This window comes from Chiloscyllium plagiosum, unplaced genomic scaffold, assembly GCF_037043375.1.
Source record: "Chiloscyllium plagiosum isolate Xiang-an unplaced genomic scaffold, Cpla_swu_hap1 HiC_scaffold_6, whole genome shotgun sequence".
Lineage (NCBI taxonomy): Eukaryota > Metazoa > Chordata > Chondrichthyes > Orectolobiformes > Hemiscylliidae > Chiloscyllium > Chiloscyllium plagiosum.
Genome location: NW_028270144.1, coordinates 93,551,029 through 93,569,241, shown reverse-complemented (window position 1 = coordinate 93,569,241; position 18,213 = coordinate 93,551,029). Strand labels below are relative to the sequence as shown.

The 18,213-nt window shown below is 42.6% G+C and overlaps 1 protein-coding gene across 3 annotated transcripts in view; it reads right to left on the bottom strand.

Moving 5' to 3' along the window:
- Nucleotides 1-18,213, bottom strand: part of wdr95 (WD40 repeat domain 95) — a 131,549-nt gene that overhangs the window by 67,919 nt on the left and 45,417 nt on the right. For all 3 annotated transcript variants that reach the window (XM_087988209.1, XM_087988211.1, XM_087988210.1), the window contains 4 exons: nt 12,294-12,356; nt 2,753-2,983; nt 408-490; nt 202-294 (listed from right to left, as the gene is read on the bottom strand). In XM_087988209.1, the coding sequence (XP_087844335.1) occupies nt 202-294; nt 408-490; nt 2,753-2,983; nt 12,294-12,356 (470 nt within the window). The remainder of the gene's footprint in view (nt 1-201; nt 295-407; nt 491-2,752; nt 2,984-12,293; nt 12,357-18,213) is intronic.

The following is an 18,213-nucleotide window of genomic DNA, read 5'->3' as shown; positions in this document are numbered from 1 at the left end:
TGGTACTGAAGCATAATATTGGTAATAATGTAGGAAATAATGGAGTGCTGTGATTTATTGGGAAGGAGGTTGGTTCAGTACTAATGACATTAAATGCATTTATTTCAATGTTACAGTATAAGCTGTACATGATTTTGATATCTTCTGAAAATTCCAATTGATTATGCACTGAGTACTATTTAACCAGCTGATATTTCCTACCAGTAGTCAAGCTGTAATGGTCCTGTTTCCAAACCAGTAATCTGACAATATGGCTCCAAGGTAGACAGCTCATAAATCTGAATTTCCCGATCACTATGTTGAAAAGGTTAAAGAAACACAAAATATCATTTTGCAGTATCTCCAAGCTATCCAGTTTATCAATATTATGCAGCATACACCAAAACACTGACAGAAAAACCCCATACCCAGTAATCAGGATGAACTTGTTATATTGCGACATGATGGTGAAGTCAGTTATCCATTTAGGTTTTCGGCCAGTGGGCCTCTCCTGAAAAATAAAATTAGTGGAGTTATCATGCCAGATGGAATGGGTGAGTGTTCACTTTAATAAACAAATGTTATATCTCACAAACAAATAACGCAATAACAGTGACCTATGATCATTCAGGATTGTCTGTCACCTTAGTTTAAGTCCAAACCACAGCAGTTGAGATTCATTTCCAATTTTGTAATATTTTCTCACTGTCTAAAGTGGTGACGTACGATATGGTGTTGCTCCATTGACACTATCACATCCTTGGAGTATTACATATAAATAGCCAAAAAGTTCTTCATTTGTGGATTGTTGAATTTAAAAATTTTGATACAGGTTCCAACACTATTCTAGCATTTCATCAACTGGTTTACTATCCTTAACAAATCTGAAGAGTCATGAACTGACTTTGAAGTAGAAAACTTCTTCAAGGCTTTAGTGTTCTGCACGTCTGTCATTATAATATCATTACTGACAAGCAAATAGATTCTATGAAGAATTCCTACATATTCAGAAAGGTGTGCTTTAGGACTACATTCACTCTCTATCATATTGTTCAGCTGTTTTCCCATGAATCAATATGTCATTCATGTGACGTATGACTCAGAAAAGAACCTTTTAACATATTGGACCTTGTCTGTTGAAAAATCTCTGTGTGGTTGTAATGATCCTAAATCGTTCAAATGGAGTCACAAATTTGGGTAAATAATCTGAATTGCTTGTTCAAAGGCATCTGCCAGAATCCACTGTTTACCTAGAGTTTCCTGAAAACTTTGCTTTTGGTTAATTTAGCTAAATTCTCATCAACTGTTGAATTTCTCTCACCATCACCTTGTTGAACTGTAAAGTCTACATAAATTTGAATGGATCCATTAGGTTTAGGCACAGTAGCCATGTCTGAGCACAACACAGCAAATTTCAGAAGTGATGTCCATTTTTGCCATCTGTGAAAGTAGCTCCTCAATTTGTTCCATTAAAGGATGTGGACTCTTCTTGGATTTATGGAGATACAATGATTTAGCAGCCAAAATACAGAATCCCTGTCTTGTCATCATAAAAACAGAGGATTCCTGTCTTTTTCACTGCTTCACAAGATGAATCCCACAATTGTGCCATTAATAAATGATCCCCATTTCATTTTCTGAATGAATCCTGCTGCCTGCACCAATAAAACATGATATCTGCATTTTAAACATTTATTCTGGATTGTTCTCACTGTCCATGACTGTGCCACTGTCTAATAAGGCTCACTTTCTTTCTTTTTAAGTGCATGCTTCGCCCACCTTAAAGACAGTTTTAATAAAGTATCCTGTGACCTTAATAAAGTTGACGAGCTCTCTCCTTTCATTACATCAGGACTGCTCAGGTTTCTAATATGTCTCTTTGTCACTTTAATTCAGACTTAATTTCATCTCCAGGATTGTTAAATGTTAATCTCTTCCTTGGCATTCACTGCCTGCATAACGATTGATGTAAAGGTGAGTTTGAAGATGCTGAAAAATCTTCAGATCTCTACCACTGCATGTTGTGTGAGGCAGCTAAACACCACTGTTCACTATATTGTATTGACATCTCACCATCTGGTAGGTGTACTGCCACAAAACTCTAAATATAGGAGCCTACAGGACCTGTTTGGTCTAGGGTGGTAGAGGACAACCGCTTCCTGGTCTAATCAGAAGAGGATTTTGTATTGAACAAAATGTAGTTTACTGCAATGAATTACAAGTTACGTTGATACAATCGACATTGTTACAGAGACTATGAGGATGACCGTGAAGCTAGGTCTCCATTCCTTTGAAATCCTAAGGTGCCCTGCACATGTTCATGTGACATAGTACTGCATGGTGCTTAAGGCACTCCTTTAAAAATTCTAATTAGTTTTTATGGCTCCCATGGGAGTGGGAATCAAACTGGGATTAATTCTGAGCAACAAAATAATCCTATCATCACATTTTGTTCTATACAGTTGAGATGTGCTAGAAAATGCGCTGAAAAACACACAATGAAATTTGAAAAATGCCCAAAGTGTAAATTTCAGGTATAAGTTGCTTGGTACAACAAAAACAGTGCATCGCCTCCATGACACACTTGAGGCAATATAGGATATAACAGAACCAAAACTGGAGCTCAATGCTGTACGTCCAAGCAATCACATGAATACATTTACAATTCTACTGATGACACATTGATCAAATGATTTTATTAGAAATCTATTGACGTGAGTTTCATGATTGGGAAAAGCTACTTGTTCTGGATTATTATTAACTACATACGTACAAAGAGTCTCCTGGTTCGTTTCAGCTTTAGCTCAGCTGACCAGAAGGAAATGATTCCATCCTCTCGCATCATGATGAAAGTATCATCAGGAGTGTAGCAAATACGTAGGATCTGCTCTGCATGAGAAAACTCTCTGATCATTGCAGGAAGGGCGAATGAGGTATGTTTTGATTGTGAGTTGGATTCTTCAATCTTCTTATACTTCAGTTGCATGTAAGTACAGAATTCATCCTGTCAAAGATATAATTATTTTAACAGGAGAAAGGAACTATTGAAGGCCACAGACTATTTAATGATATTCTTCACCCCATATCCTCAATTCCAAGGGTTGAACAAAGACTTGATATGATTGGTCACATTTATAGACAAAGTATTACAGAGGTTTGACATTGCTTTCTACAGGATAGTTGACCAGGAGTCTTTTCTGCCCGTACCACCTTCCATCAAGAGTATTGGAAGCACTGTAATTAACCTGCCTGGTCAACATTATGAATAGATTGAGGGGTGCTACTAGGGTCTTAAACGAAGTCACTAAATGAAATAACTGATGCTTTGGTTTTGATTTTCCAAAAAAAACCATTGGATTCAGGGAACGTTCCTTTGATTGGAAAATAGCTAATGCAATTGCTTTACGCAAAAAGGGGTGAGGAAGGTGAGGGAGGCAGAAATCTGGAAACTAGAGGTAAATTAACTTAACATCTGTCATCAGAAATATGCTGGAAGCCACTATTAAAGACATTTTAATAGGGCATTTGGATAAGTTCAAGATAATCAAGCAGAGCCAACATGGTTTTCAGGCTGGCAGAATTCAACGAGTGTGCCACAGAGGTCAGGCCTCAACTCTTTACAATGTAGATCAATGATTTGGATGAAGAGATTGAAGGTGTAGTACCTAAATTTAGTATCATAGAACAGAACTGAATCCCTACACTGTGGAAGCAGGCCATTCGGCCTATTGAGTCCACACCAACTCTCTGAAAAGCATTCCACCCAGATTCACCACCCCAATTCTAATTCCCATGGCTACTCCACCTAACCTACACATCCCTGTACATTACAGGGCAACTTACCATGGCCAATCCACCTAATGTGCACAGTTTTGGACCATGGGAGGAAACTGCAGCAGTGCTAACCACTGAGCCACCATGCTGCAGATAGGGAGGAAAGTCAGTTGTGAAGAGGACATAAGGAACCATCAAAGAGATATAGATAAGAAATTGGGCTAAGATCTGACAAATGGAGTACAATGTGACAAAGTGTGAAATTGTCCATTTTGTCAGAATGAAAGAAATAAAGCACATTTATCTAAAAATAAGGGGGTGCCCATTTAAAATGGAGCAAAAGAAACATTTTTTTCATTCAGTGTTGGAATTCTCTTTCTCAAAAGGCAATGGATACAAAATCTTTAAACATTCTTAAAGTAGAGGTAGATAGCTTCATTACCAAGGGGATGAAAGATTACCAAGCATATAGAAGAATATAGATTCGAGGTTAAAATTAGATCAGCCATTATTGTATTGAATGGTGGAGCAGACGGCCTTCTCTTGTTCCTTGCTCATATGTTTATACTACCATGTCACAAGATTTGATCAGCTACTGAAAAAAGTGAATAAATATCATCAGTGCTGCAGTTTGTCTGAACAATGACAAAATTGGAGCTTTAAAAATCCATCAACTCCATCATTAATTTTGTCATTTTTCTTCCAGTTCTCTGAAACAACAATTCATCAATGGAGATCACCTGGCTTTCCCCATAGCCCAATAGTATTTTCTTAAAGCATTTTCTAGAAAGTGGGATACAATATGTGGCACAATCCCCCTCATAATTCCATCTAAGTTGTGGAGAAGGTAGCAACAGAGAATAAAAGTACATTCAGGATCGATGACATAATTGTACCTCATTGCCTGACCTATCCTCATCTTTACCAAGATAGTCACTGATGGTCTTTCTCCATCCATTTATTGCAAATGATGCCAGGATGTTCTCAGCAAAATATCCTGCCATTTTTTGATACCTTCGCTAGCCACCATAAGGAATGTGAAGTTAAGCCTTAGCTGAAGTTCATGACGTTCGTGAATGATTCAAGGACAGAGAGGGGTTTGAGGCAGTCCCTTCTTTCTCCAGCTTTCCCTTTCCTTACCTTGTTTTATGAACCTCTTCTGGTACTGCAGAGTAGCCCCATTGCAACACCAGGGTTATAGAGCTGGCTGATAGCAGGATCTCTCTTACAGCATAATGATTACTGTTAATATTGGATGGCCAAGTTCCCCAACCAATGGATTCAAGTCAATGGTAGGAATCATAGAATCCCTACAATGTGAAAGCAGGCCATTCAGCCCATTGAGTCCACAAAAACCCTCTGAAGAATATCCCAATCAGACCCATCCCCAACTATCCTATACCTCTAACTCTGCTTTTCCCATGGTTGATCTGCCAAGCCTGCACATCCCTGGACACTATGGGTAATTAGCATTGCAATCCACCTAACAAGCACATCTTTGGGCTGTGGGAAGAAACTGGAGCACCCACAGGAAACCCATGCAGAAAACGTGCAAACTCCACACAGACAGCCGCCCAAGGATGAAATCGAACCTGGGTCGCTGGTATTGTGAGGCAGCAGTGCTAACCACTGTGCCCCCTGCCTCACTAAAACATTGCCATTAGGAAGAGAATATTAATCTGTTCATACTGATGCATTAATTAAATAATTAATCCAAATTCATTATTGATGGCAGAGCAGGTGATGTGACAAGACTGCAGCATGTGGGAGCTCCTGGACTGGAGTGAACTACAGACAGTACATGCACCAGGAGGGGAAAAGTTACCTTGATTATTTCTACCAGGAGGCAGTCACATCAGTTAGGATAGGGTCTTCCGATTGGTCAGTGGCCAGGCACAGAAGGAATGACTACAAGTGAGGCAGACCAGAGGTCAGAAGTGCAGGAGTGTCAACCTCTGTCCAAGATACTCTCACCTGTTTGAATGAGAGCTGAGGCAGCAGGGGCAGCCATGACACAGTGATACAGAAGCCATTGAAATCTAATAATAGAGGATTCACATCATTGTTTGCAGCAAAGACCAAGAGTCCACAAGACTGCATTACCTGCCAGGTGCCAGGCCTAGGGAATCTATTCATAGAACAGAGAACAATGCAGCACTGAAAAGGCCCTTCAGCCCTTGATGTTGCACTGACCTGTGGAACTGATCAGAAGCCCATCTAACCTACACTATACCAATACCATCCATATATTTATCCAATGACCATATAAGTGCTCTTGCAGTTGGTGAGTCTACTACTGTTGCATGACCTCTATTCCTGATGAAGGGCTTTTGCCCGAAACATCGATTTTTCTGCTCCTCGGATGCTGCCTGACCTGCTGTGCTTTTCCAGCACCACTCTAATCTAGACTCTGGTTTCCAGAATCTGCAGTCCTTGTTTTTACCTTTACTGTTGCATGCATGCCAATCCATGCCCTACTGTGTAAAGAACTTATCTCTGCCATCTGTCCTATATCTATCATCTCTCAATTTAAAGCTATGTCCCCTCATGCTAGCCATCACCATCTGAGGAAAAAGACTCACTGTCCACTCTATCTAACCCTCTGATCACCTTGTATGTTTCTATTAAGTCACCTCTTAACCTTCTTCTCTCCAATGAAAACAGCCTCAAGTCCCTCAGCCTTTCCTCAAAATATCTTCCCTCCACACAAGACAACACCCTAGTAAATCTCCTCTGCAACATTTCCACGTCCTTCCTATAATGCGGTGACCAGAACCATATGCAATAGTCCAAGTGTGGCCATATCCAGAGTTTTATACAGCTGCAACATGTCCTTATGGCTGTGAAACTCAATTCCTCTACCAATAAAGCCTACACACTGTATGCTTTCTTAACAACCCAATCAACCTGAGTGGCAACTTTCAGGGATCTATGCACATGGACATCGAGATTTCTCTGCTCATTCATATGACCAAGATTCTTACCATTAGCTCAGTACTCTGTATTCCTGTTACTCCTTCCAAAGTGAATCACCTCATGCATGTCTGCATTAAACTCCATTTGCCACCTCTCAGCCCAGTTCTGCAGCTTATCTATGTCCCTCTGTCAGCTGCAACATCCTTTCGCACTGTCCACGACTTTAGTGTCATCTGCAAATTTACTAACCCATCCTTCTGTGAGGGCATGACCTACCCTTCACAAAACCGTGTTGACTATCCCTAATCAAATTATTCCTTTCTAGATGATTATAAATCTTATTTCTTCTAATCCTTTCCAACAATTTACCCACAACTGAAGTAAGGCTCATTAGTCTATAATTACTAAGATTGTCTCTACCAAGGGGACAACATTAGCTCTCCTCCAGTCTTCTGGCATTATTCCTGTAGACAATGCCAACATAAAGGTCAAAACCAAAGGCTCTGCAATCTCCTCCCTAGCTTCCCAGAGAATTCTAGGATAAATCCCATCCAGCCCAGGGGACTTATCTATTTTCACACGTTCCAGAATTGCTAACACCTCCTCCTTATGAACCTCAATTGTGTCTAATCTAATAGATTGTATCTCCGTATTCTCCTCAACAACATTGTCTTTTTCCTGTGTGAAGGGAAAGGAACTTGCAGTGGGAGGGAGAGAAGCTGGTGGTCTTGGTCCATGGAGATACAGCTGACATAGGTAGACTCAATAAAAAAGATCTGCATTGTGTGCACACATGCTTGAAAACAGGTATGGGAGAAGCAGGCTCATTGCTCACAGCGCTGCAGAAAGGAGAGGCTGTCCTATTGGGATTGTCTTTAGCAGAAATATGCTGCAGACAGTCATGGAGTCATTGTCATAGAGATGTACAGCATGGAAACAGATCCTTTTGTCCAACTCGTCCATGCCGACCAGATATCCTAACCCAATCTAATCCCACCTGCCAGCACCCGACCCATATCCCTCCAAACCCTTCCTACTCATACACCCATCCAAATGCCTTTTAAATGTTGCAATTGTACCAGCCTCCACCACTTCCTCTGGCAGCTCATTCCATACACGTACCACCCTCTGTGTGAAAAAGTTGCCCCTTAGGTCTCTTTTATATCTTCCCCCTCTCACCCTAAACCTATGCCCTCTAGTTCTGGACTCCCCAACCCCAGGGACTCCCTGGACTCCCCAACCACTGATTTACCCTATCCATGCCCCTCATGATTTTATAAACCTCTATAAGGTCACCCCTCACCCCTCAGCCTCCGACGGTCCAGGGAAAACAGCCCCAGCCTGTTCAGCCTCTCCCTATAGCTCAAATCCTCCAACCCTGGCAACATCCTTGTGTTCTTGTAGATCACATATCTAGAGAAGTAGGGGGACTTTTAAACTAAATAGTGGATGCAAGGTATTAAATGTGGAGGGATGTGCTTTACCAAAGAGTAGAAATGAGGGAAAATGAGATTTTGCAACCCATTCCATCAGAAGGCAGTGAAAGCAGTCATTCAAAAGTTTTAAGGCAAAAGTAGATAAATTATTCTTAGGCAAGGGAATCAAAGGTTACTGAGGAAATGTGGAATTCAAAATACAAGCAGATCCAGTTCTGATCTAATTGAATTGCAGAGCAGGCACAAGGGGCTGAATATTCCACCTCTGCTTTTACTTCTTCTTCATATTATCCACGACCAGCAGGTATGCTCATGAAGAATGACTAAAATTAAAGGCAATTATCAATGTTCCTGATGTTTCTTGGAGCAAATCGTAGACACAATGTCTTTCTTCCCCAGATCGGACCAAATTCAATAACCTCACCAAAGACAGAAGGAGGCCACTTCAGTTACACAGTGAAGTAAACTTTAGTCTTTATTGGGTGAATGAATTGGCAAGGCAGGTTGGCCTCCCGCGTCGAACCTGCCCATGGTTCTCTCCACTGAGATTAATGAATGAGCTGGTGCACTATCTCCCCATATATAGTACCTGGGCATGTGCAAAGGAGCTATGACACCATGATATTGGATCACATGAACTTGGTGTATAGGGCTTCAGATAAGATGCCCTTTATTACCACTAGAAAAGTTATGTTCAATAAAGCCTTTTGCTCTGCACTCAAAATATAGACAGCACATTACAATATTATATTTAGGCCTCTCAATTAAGTTGCCCCTCAGCTTCCTTCAACTACCCAAGCTTATACAATGTTTCCTCACAGGTAAAATTTCCCAATTCTGGTAACTGGCCGAACAGTTCCAGAAATGTTATTGTGCCCATTCTTAAAGAAGTTGAGTCAACTCATGAAATAGAGTTGTTAACCTTTGATAATGATTGGTCGTGTGACTTGAACTGTACACATTTATTTAGCTTTCTCACAGCTAACTTCAGTGATAATTCTGACAACCACCTGCTTTGATGATGATAGCACCAAAACCTCATTTAGATCACACCAGCTGAACTCCATTTAGCTGCTCCAATGTATATAAATGCTGTTGTGTCAGTCATGGTTCAGTTGGTAGCACACACACGTGTCAGAAGGGTGTAGGTTCAATTTACACTCCAGAATTTGACCACAACCACAGTGGTATACCAGGGAAGTACTGCACAGTCCAAGGTGCCATCTTTCAAATGAGTTATTAAATCAAGGTCCCAGTTACTTCTTGGATGGACATGAAGGATTCCATGGCACATTTTGAAATAACTGCAATGTGGTTGATTCTTAATTGCCCTCTAGGCAATTAGGGATGGGCGATAAATGCTGGTCCAGCCAGTGACACCCACATCTGAATAAAGAGAAAAAATATTCTATGCCTTCTGATTCTCCATGGCTTCTTGCTATCAATTAACTTTCATTTCCTACTAACAAGGCAACTCTGTCCCATTTGTTTGTCTGCTTGTCCTTTCAGTTGTACAGGTATCCTTGGATATTTAGTTCCAAGCCCTGATCTCCTTGTATTCACATCTCTGTGAAGCCCACAACATTGTACCTGCTAATTTCAATCTGTACTACAAACTTATTTACATTATTTTGTCTATTGCATACATTTAAATAGAACACACTCGATCCTGTGTTAACTGTCCCCCTTTCTCATAGTTGTCCCCTTATCTATCTGAAGTTAGATTCCTGACCCTTTCCGTACTCTCTGTCCTATTACTTGTTCTGGAAACCTTTAACAACCTCTCATAAGCCCTCGCAATCACTTAGAGTGGCAGATGGAGTTTACTTTAGATAAATGTGAGGTGCTACATTTCGGAAAGACAAATCCAGGGCAGGACTTATACACTTAATGGCAAGGTCCTGGAGAGTGTTGCTGAACAATGAGACCATGGGGTACAGGTTCATAGTTCCTTGAAAGTGGAGTCACAGGTCGATAGGATAGTGAAGAAGGCACGAGGTACACTTGCCTTTATTGGTCAGTGCATTGAGTATAGGTGTTAGGAGGTCATGTTGTGGCTCTACAGGACATTCATTAAGCCACTTTTTGAATGTTACATTCAATTCTAGTCTCCCTGCTATAGAAAAGATGTTATGAAACTTGAAAAGGTTCAGAAAACATTTACAAGGATGTTGCCAGGATTGGAGGGTTTAGGCTATAGGGTGAGGCTGAATAGACTGGGGCTGTTTTCCCTGGAGTTTGAGGGGTGACTTTGTGCAGGTTTATAAAATTGTGAGGGGCATGGATAGGGTGACTAATTGAAATCTTTTCTCCAAGGTAGGGGAGTCCAAAACTAGAGGATGTAGATTTAAGGTGTGAGGGAAAAGATTTAAAAGGGACCTAAAGGGGAACTTTTTCATGTTGAGGGTGGTGCATGTATGGACTCAGCTGCTGGAAGAAGTGGTGGAGGCTGGGATAATTACAACATTTAAATGGCATGTGGGATGGGTAAATGAATAGGAAGGGTTTAGAGGAATGTTGGCCAAATGCTGGCAAATGGGACTAGATTAATTAAGGATATCTGGTCAGCGTGGATGAGTTGGACCGCAGGGTCTGTTTCCATGCTGTACATCGCTATGACTCTATAACACGGGAGTATTTTAAAAACATTATCCTTACACATGATTTGGGCTTCACTGGTTAGGTCAGCATTAACTGTCCTTTCCTAACAACTCTCGAGGTTGTGGTGTTGAGTTGCCTTTCTGATTCACTGTCGTCCATGTGGTGTAGATAAGTCTCTGTTGCTGTCAGTACAGGAGTTCCATGATTTTGACCCAGAGACAGTAAAGGAATTTTGGTTTATTCATACATGGGATGTGGGCATTGCTGGCTGGTCTAGAGTATATTGCCGGTCCCAAGTTTCCCTTAAGAAGTTGATGATGCCTTCTAGAACTGCTGCAATCCAGTGCTGTAGATAGACACAATGCCATTAAGAAGGAAATTCTAGGATTTTGACCCTGTGACAGTGCAGGAACAGTGATATATTTCCAAGTCAGGATGCTGAGTGACGTGGAGGGGAACTTGCGGGGAGTGGTGCTCCAATGTACCTGCTGCCCTTTTCCTTCTAGATGGAAGTGGTCATGGGTTTGGAAGGTGCTTAGAAGTTGAAATGCTGCAGTGAATCTTGGTGATGCTACTGCTACTGAGCATCAGTGATGAAGGGAGTAGCTGCTTCTGGTGTCAATCCAATGGGTTGCTTTGTTCTAGATGGTGTCAAGCTTCTTGAGTGTTGTTGGAGTTGCACCCATCTAGGCAAGTGGGGAATATTCCATCACACTCTTGACTCCCCAGGTTTTGGGGAGTCAGACAATGAATTATTCACTGCAATATTCCTAGTCTCTGACCTCCTTGTGCAACCACAGCATTTACATGGCTGAACCAGTTCAGTTTCTGATCAATGCTAACCCCTAGAATATTGATAATGGGGGATTCTGCAATAGTAACATAATGTCAAGGATTGGTGGGTAGATTGTCTCATCAGAGATGGTCGTTGCCTAACACTTACATGACATGAATGTTACTTGCCACTTGTGAGTCCAAGCCTGGGGTATTGTCCAGGTCTTGCTGTAGTTAGCCATGAATTGCTTCAGTATCTGAGCTATGATGAATGGTGCTGAACATTTGTGCAATCGGCAAAAATCCCCCCTTCACACCTTATGATGAAGGGAAGGTCATTGATGACGCAGCTGAAGATAGTTGGGTTTAGGACATGACCCTTACCAACTCCTGTAGTGACGTTCAGATGACTGACCTATTACAAGTTCAACCATCTTTCTTTGTGTCAGGTAGGACTCCAACCAGTCAGTACACACTATAACCTTCTCCCCCCAGCTCCCCTAAATCAAGTCAGGCTGATGTGTGGCTGATGTGTGGCTTGAAGGGAAACTTGCAAGTCAATATTTATTCCTCATTCAAAATCACATCAGATGAGAAATAGAATATTCAAGTTAACCATTATTCTTATTACATTTGACATTTAAAATAGTTATTTGGGCTTTAGGCTGTTCTTGTAATCTAGTTTAATCAAATGAGGCCTTCATTCCCCTGAGGGACTGAAGTCCTGACTTCTTCACAGTACAAGACCCAGCTCAACATTTCAAAACAGTAATGAGTATGTGACTAAGTGAGCAGTCACAGCATTATACCTACCCAATCAATCTGACCACTTGCAGAATAATCAATCTTTCTGAATAGTTCTCCAATTTGATCATGCTAGAATGAAGAAAAGAACAGAATGAGTTAAACTACAAACTATAAACAGCATTGACCTCAGTTTCAATCTATGAAAAATACAATAAGATATAAAGGACACCAAGAACAAGAAATGCTTTCTTAGTTGAATGAAAGTCAGGTCTGATGATCCATACAGCTGCATTCTGAACAGTACCAGCATTTTATCTCCAACAATCTTCCTGGTAGATTACACCAAATATTCATATTTTAGTTAATAAATAACTATTGTCAACTCATTTTCTTAAGTTTTGGTGCCCTCCATTTCAATCCGACTTGCTGCTCTCCTTTACTCCCTTTTCCACGTCAATATAAGCCTCGTCTCAGCCCTGGCTCAAGTAGTAGCACTTGCACTTCTCAACCAGTATGGGTTTCATTTTATGTGAGGACCCCATATCCCTGGCAAAAGCCAGCGTCAGGTCTGCCTGGAAGTTACTAGATTGCCATGCAGCCATTTACTGACTGTTGAGTCTTTAGTTGGCTTGAACCAGATCCTCTACCCTGATCAGAAAAGTTGATGAAATGACAGACAGCTCTTTTGTCCCAACAGCACCATCAGGAGTAGTGGATATTCCTAGTATTGCAGGCCATTGATGTTACTGCAGATGGGGAGAGTTTGCAATTACAGTTCCTAACATAAGCAGTCAACATCCTGTAGCAACTTTCTGATAGTTTATTGTGTTTGTTAAGGTTCATTAGGTAAAGATAATTGGGGATGGTTCCTTGCTATCAGAGGACAAATTGACTGTTGGTGTGGAATATTTGGTCTGGTTAAATGTATGATGGCAGCATCCTGCTGTCTCACTGAGGTTTGGGGAACTCTCTCTTGGCTGAAAATGTGTTGCTGGAAAAGCGCAGCAGGTCAGGCAGCATCCAGGGAACAGGAGAATCGACGCTTCGGGCATAAGCCCTTCTTCAGGAATGAGGAAGGTTTGTCCAGCAGGCTAAGATAAAAGGTGGGGAGGAGGGACTTGGGGGAAGGGCGTCGGAAATGTGATAGGGGGAAAGAGGTCAAGGTGAGGGTGATAGGTCAGACTGGGGTGGGGGCGGAGAGGTCAGGAAGAAGATTGCAGGTTAGGAAGGCGGTGCTGAATTTGATGGATTTGACTGAGACAAGGTGGGGGGAGGGGAAATGAGGAAACTGGTGAAATCCGAGTTCATCCCTTGTGGTTGGAGGGTTCCTAGGCGGAAGATGAGGCGCTCTTCCTCCAACTGTCGTGTTGTTGTGGTCTGGCGATGGAGGAGTCCAAAGACCTGCATATCCTTGGTGGAGTGGGAGGGGGAGTTAAAGTGTTGAGCCACAGGGTGGTTGGGTTGGTTGGTCCGGGTGTCCCAGAGGTGTTCTCTGAAACGCTCCGCAAGTAGGCGGCCTGTCTCCCCAATACAGAGGAGGCCACATTGGGTGCAGAGGATGCAATAGATGATGTGTGTGGAGGTGCAGGTGAATCTGTGGCGGATATGGAAGTTTCCTTTGGGGCCTTGGAGGGAGGTGAGGGGGGAGGTGTGGGCGCAAGTCTTGCACCTCCTGCGGTTGCAGGGGAAGGTGCCGGGAGTGGAGGTTGGGTTGGTGGGGGGGTGTGGATCTGACGAGGGAGTCACGGAGGGAGTGGTCTTTACGGAATGCTGATAGGGGAGGGGAGGGAAATATTTCCTTGGTGGTGGGGTCCGTTTGGAGGTGGCAGAAATGACAGCGGATGATGCGCTGTTTGTGGAGATTGGTGGGGTGGTAGGTGAGGACCAGTGGGGTTCTGTCCTGGTGGCAGTTGGAGGGGCGGGACTCAAGGGCGGAGGAGTGGGAAGTGGAAGAGATGCGGTGGAGGGCATCGTCAACCACATCGGGGGGGAAATTCCGGTCCTTGAAGAAGGAGGCCATCTGGGTTGTACGTTTTTGGAACTGGTCCTCCTGGGAGCAGATGCGGCGGAGTCGAAGGAATTGGGAGAATGGGATGGCGTTTTTACAGGGGGCAGGATGGGAGGAGGTGTAGTCCAGGTAGCTGTGGGAGTCGGTCGGTTTGTAGTAGATGTCCGTGTTGATTCGGTCGCCTGAGATAGAAATAGAAAGGTCGAGGAAGGGGAGGGAGGAATCTGAGACTGTCCAGGTGAATTTGAGGTCGGGGTGGAGGGTGTTGGTGAAGTGGATGAACTGTTCAACCTCCTCGTGGGAGCACGAGGCGGCGCCGATACAGTCATCGATGTAGCGGAGGAAAAGGTGGGGGGTGGGGCCAGTGTAGTTGCGGAAGATGGACTGTTCCACATATCCTACGAAGAGGCAGGCATAGCTGGGGCCCATGCGGGTGCCCATGGCTACTCCTTTCCTTTGGAGGAAGTGGGAGGATTGGAAAGAGAAGTTGTTCAGGGTGAGGACCAGTTCCCACCAACCCAACCTCCACTCCCGGCACCTTCCCCTCCAACCGCAGGAGGTGCAAGACTTGCGCCCACACCTCCCCCCTCACCTCCCTCCAAGGCCCCAAAGGAAACTTCCATATCTGCCACAGATTCACCTGCACCTCCACACACATCATCTATTGCATCCTCTGCACCCGATGTGGCCTCCTCTATATTGGGGAGACAGGCCGCCTACTTGCGGAACGTTTCAGAGAACACCTCTGGGACACCCGGACCAACCAACCCAACCACCCTTTAACTCCCCCTCCCACTTCACCAAGGATATGCAGGTCTTTGGACTCCTCCATCGCCAGACCACAACAACACGACAGTTGGAGGAAGAGCGCCTAGGAACCCTCCAACCACAAGGGATGAACTCGGATTTCACCAGTTTCCTCATTTCCCCTCCCCCCACCTTGTCTCAGTCAAATCCATCGAATTCAGCACCGCTTTCCTAACCTGCAATCTTCTTCCTGACCTCTCCGCCCCCACCCCAGTCTGACCTATCACCCTCACCTTGACCTCTTTCCACCTATCACATTTCCGACGCCCCTCCCCCAAGTCCCTCCTCCCTACCTTTTATCTTAGCCTGCTGGACAAATCTTCCTCATTCCTGAAGAAGGGCTTATGCCCGAAACGTCGATTCTCCTGTTCCCTGGATGCTGCCTGACCTGCTGCGCTTTTCCAGCAACACATTTTCAGCTCTGATCTCCAGCATCTGCAGACCTCACTTTCTCCTCACAGAACTCTCTCTCTTGGGTCATACTCCTCTTCTTCTGGTCCATCTTCCAACTGGGAAAACAGCTCCCCAACGACCACCTGATGAGAATTTCTCAATGAGAACTCTCCTCTGTCATATCATATTTCTAGGGGCAGTGAGCTTACACTGGGTCAATCAATTCTCCATTCAATTTTGGGACAGTTCCTCATGAGACTGGGTAACTGTTGTCCCCTTGCTGGTCTTTATCCAAGGGTTAGTTTATCATTCTATGGAAGAACAAATATTTCTTAGTTGTGAAAACACTCTGATAATAAGGTCGTGTGGTGGCAGATAAATGTTTTGTTTATGCTTGTGGAAGTCTACTTACAGATGTGAAATGACGGTGCAAGCTACACAGGAAACACCAAATATGGAATACTGAGTGAACACAGTATTAAAGAGGACCGTAATTTCCAGCACCATCCCATAAGGAAGAAGACAGAAAGCCTAAATGAAGACAAGTCTCACTGAGGCCCAGCAGGGTAGCATAACCTCAAGAAGGGAAGTGAGCAACCAAGATGGAGGGAGTGGAATGAGAATACTGAGTAGCCTCACCAAGACCCACTCATGCCCAAATTCTCAGTCACCATGCTGCAATTAAAATGAAAGTGCATTTATATAAAATCCTCTATTGCCAATATTTGGGAAAATTGAACAAGGATGGTTTTTCTCTTCTTTTAAAAAGAGAAGATTTGGAAGATGGTAAATGTGGAAAGTACATTTCCACTTGAGGGAGAATCCATTTCTATGAGCAACAAATACAAAACCTGAAAGGAATCCAAGCATTTAAAACTGGAAAGTCTCTCTAGGCCATAAAAACTGCAAGTATCAGTTCAGTAAAAAATTAAATAGTCAAGATTGGAGAGTACCTCCTGATTATATGTAAAGGACATTACTGGGAAAAAAATTGAAATATTGTTTTGCTATTTATGATAAGATATTTCTAATCTTTCATTTATCAGCATGGTTTCTTTTTACTTTGTATGATAAACCTGTGTGCTTTTATTAAAGAACACTGATTGCCTCATGAATATGTTCAGCAACTAAACACCATGGTAAACAACTACAAAAAAGTTAAACTTGTGATCTACCAAGCCACTCTGATATTGGATTCACCCAATACCGTCAACCGGGATGATCACACCATTCAACGTAAGCATTCATTTAAATTTCAGCTGAACTTATGTAATACAGGTACAGCACAAATTGAAATCTACAGCTGTATCTATGTATAATGACAATAATGAGATGGTGAGAAAAGTTGTGTACATTTAGCACACAAAATGGGGTGGCACGGTGGTTAGCACTGCTGCCTCACCGTCCCAGGTTCAATTCCAGCCTCGGGTGACTGTCTGTGTGGAGATTGCACATTTCCTCCACGTGGGTTTCCTCCAGGTGTTCTGGTTTCCTCCCACAGTCCAAAGATGTGCGGGCCAGGTGAATTGGCCATGCTAAATTGCCCATAGCATTAGGTTCATTAAATAGAGGGAAATGGGTGTGGGTGGGTTACTCTTAGGAGGGTCGGTGTGGACTGGTTGGGCCGAAGGGCCTGTTTTCACACTGTAGGGAATCTAATCTAATCAAAAATACAGACATTTTCCATTGTCTAGAATGTGCTATGGATATGGACACAATATGGTCTTAAAGCCAATACACACTAATTGCTCTGTTTTACTTTCACCATATGATCTTAATTTGTCTTTATAAATATATTAGTCCAGATGTTAACACAGGAATTGGGCAAGTGGGAATAGGGAAAGTGAAATGATCCTCTGATATCACTAGCATGAAACTAGATTAGTTTTAACTCACGGGTTTCAATTTAATGTAATTGGTGGGCTGCTGACCCATTTTCTGTGTTATTGTCGAACAAGCCAGACAAGATTTACTTGCCATCTATTTCTAACTGATGGGAGTTTGCGAAGACATTATATATAATTATACATATATATAATTTGTTTATTCCCAGAAGCAAATGCAACTTTTTTTCATGTTTCTTCGCTTCTCCTGTTGATCAATAAATGGTAACAATTTTTAAAAATTTTCCAACTTGTGATGCTCTCACAATAAACAACAACATGTTATTCAATGCCGAGCATTAGGTAAAAGTGGACTCCATGTAATATGGGATGGCACTAAGGACAAATTTCCTGTATAACCTCATGATTCTAAATGCAGTTACTATGATCTTTGATCAGACAGGTAATGATATGAAGAGGAAGTACGTTCACAAGTGTGAGTTTATATTCTCAATTAAGTGTCACTCATGCCACCAATGTGCCCTCAGAACCATTTATTTTTTGTTTCCCTCCCACTACATGTCCTGTGTTGGGCTATTTGTGTCTGAAAGTGATTGATCTGGTATACTGTTGGGCTTCAAATATGGCATTGGTACCTTGAATCCTTGAAGGTGCCAGAAACAATGAGTATTTCTGTCATTGTGAGCACACAGAAGTGTGAGTGTGATGTTGTAGGGGCATGGTGCCTACAGAATGAGGTGAGCAGCTGAGGATCGGATAAGATAACTCACTGTCTCGATATCAGGGAAATTCCCAACATGAAACTCTCCAAAACTGACATTTAATCAATTGCTTTATTAAATTGCTGCCATTGTGTTTCAGGCACTTAGACTACAGCAGTTCAGGCAGTCTGCTCACAACCACTATTGGGCTTATTTATTTTTATTGTTTGCCT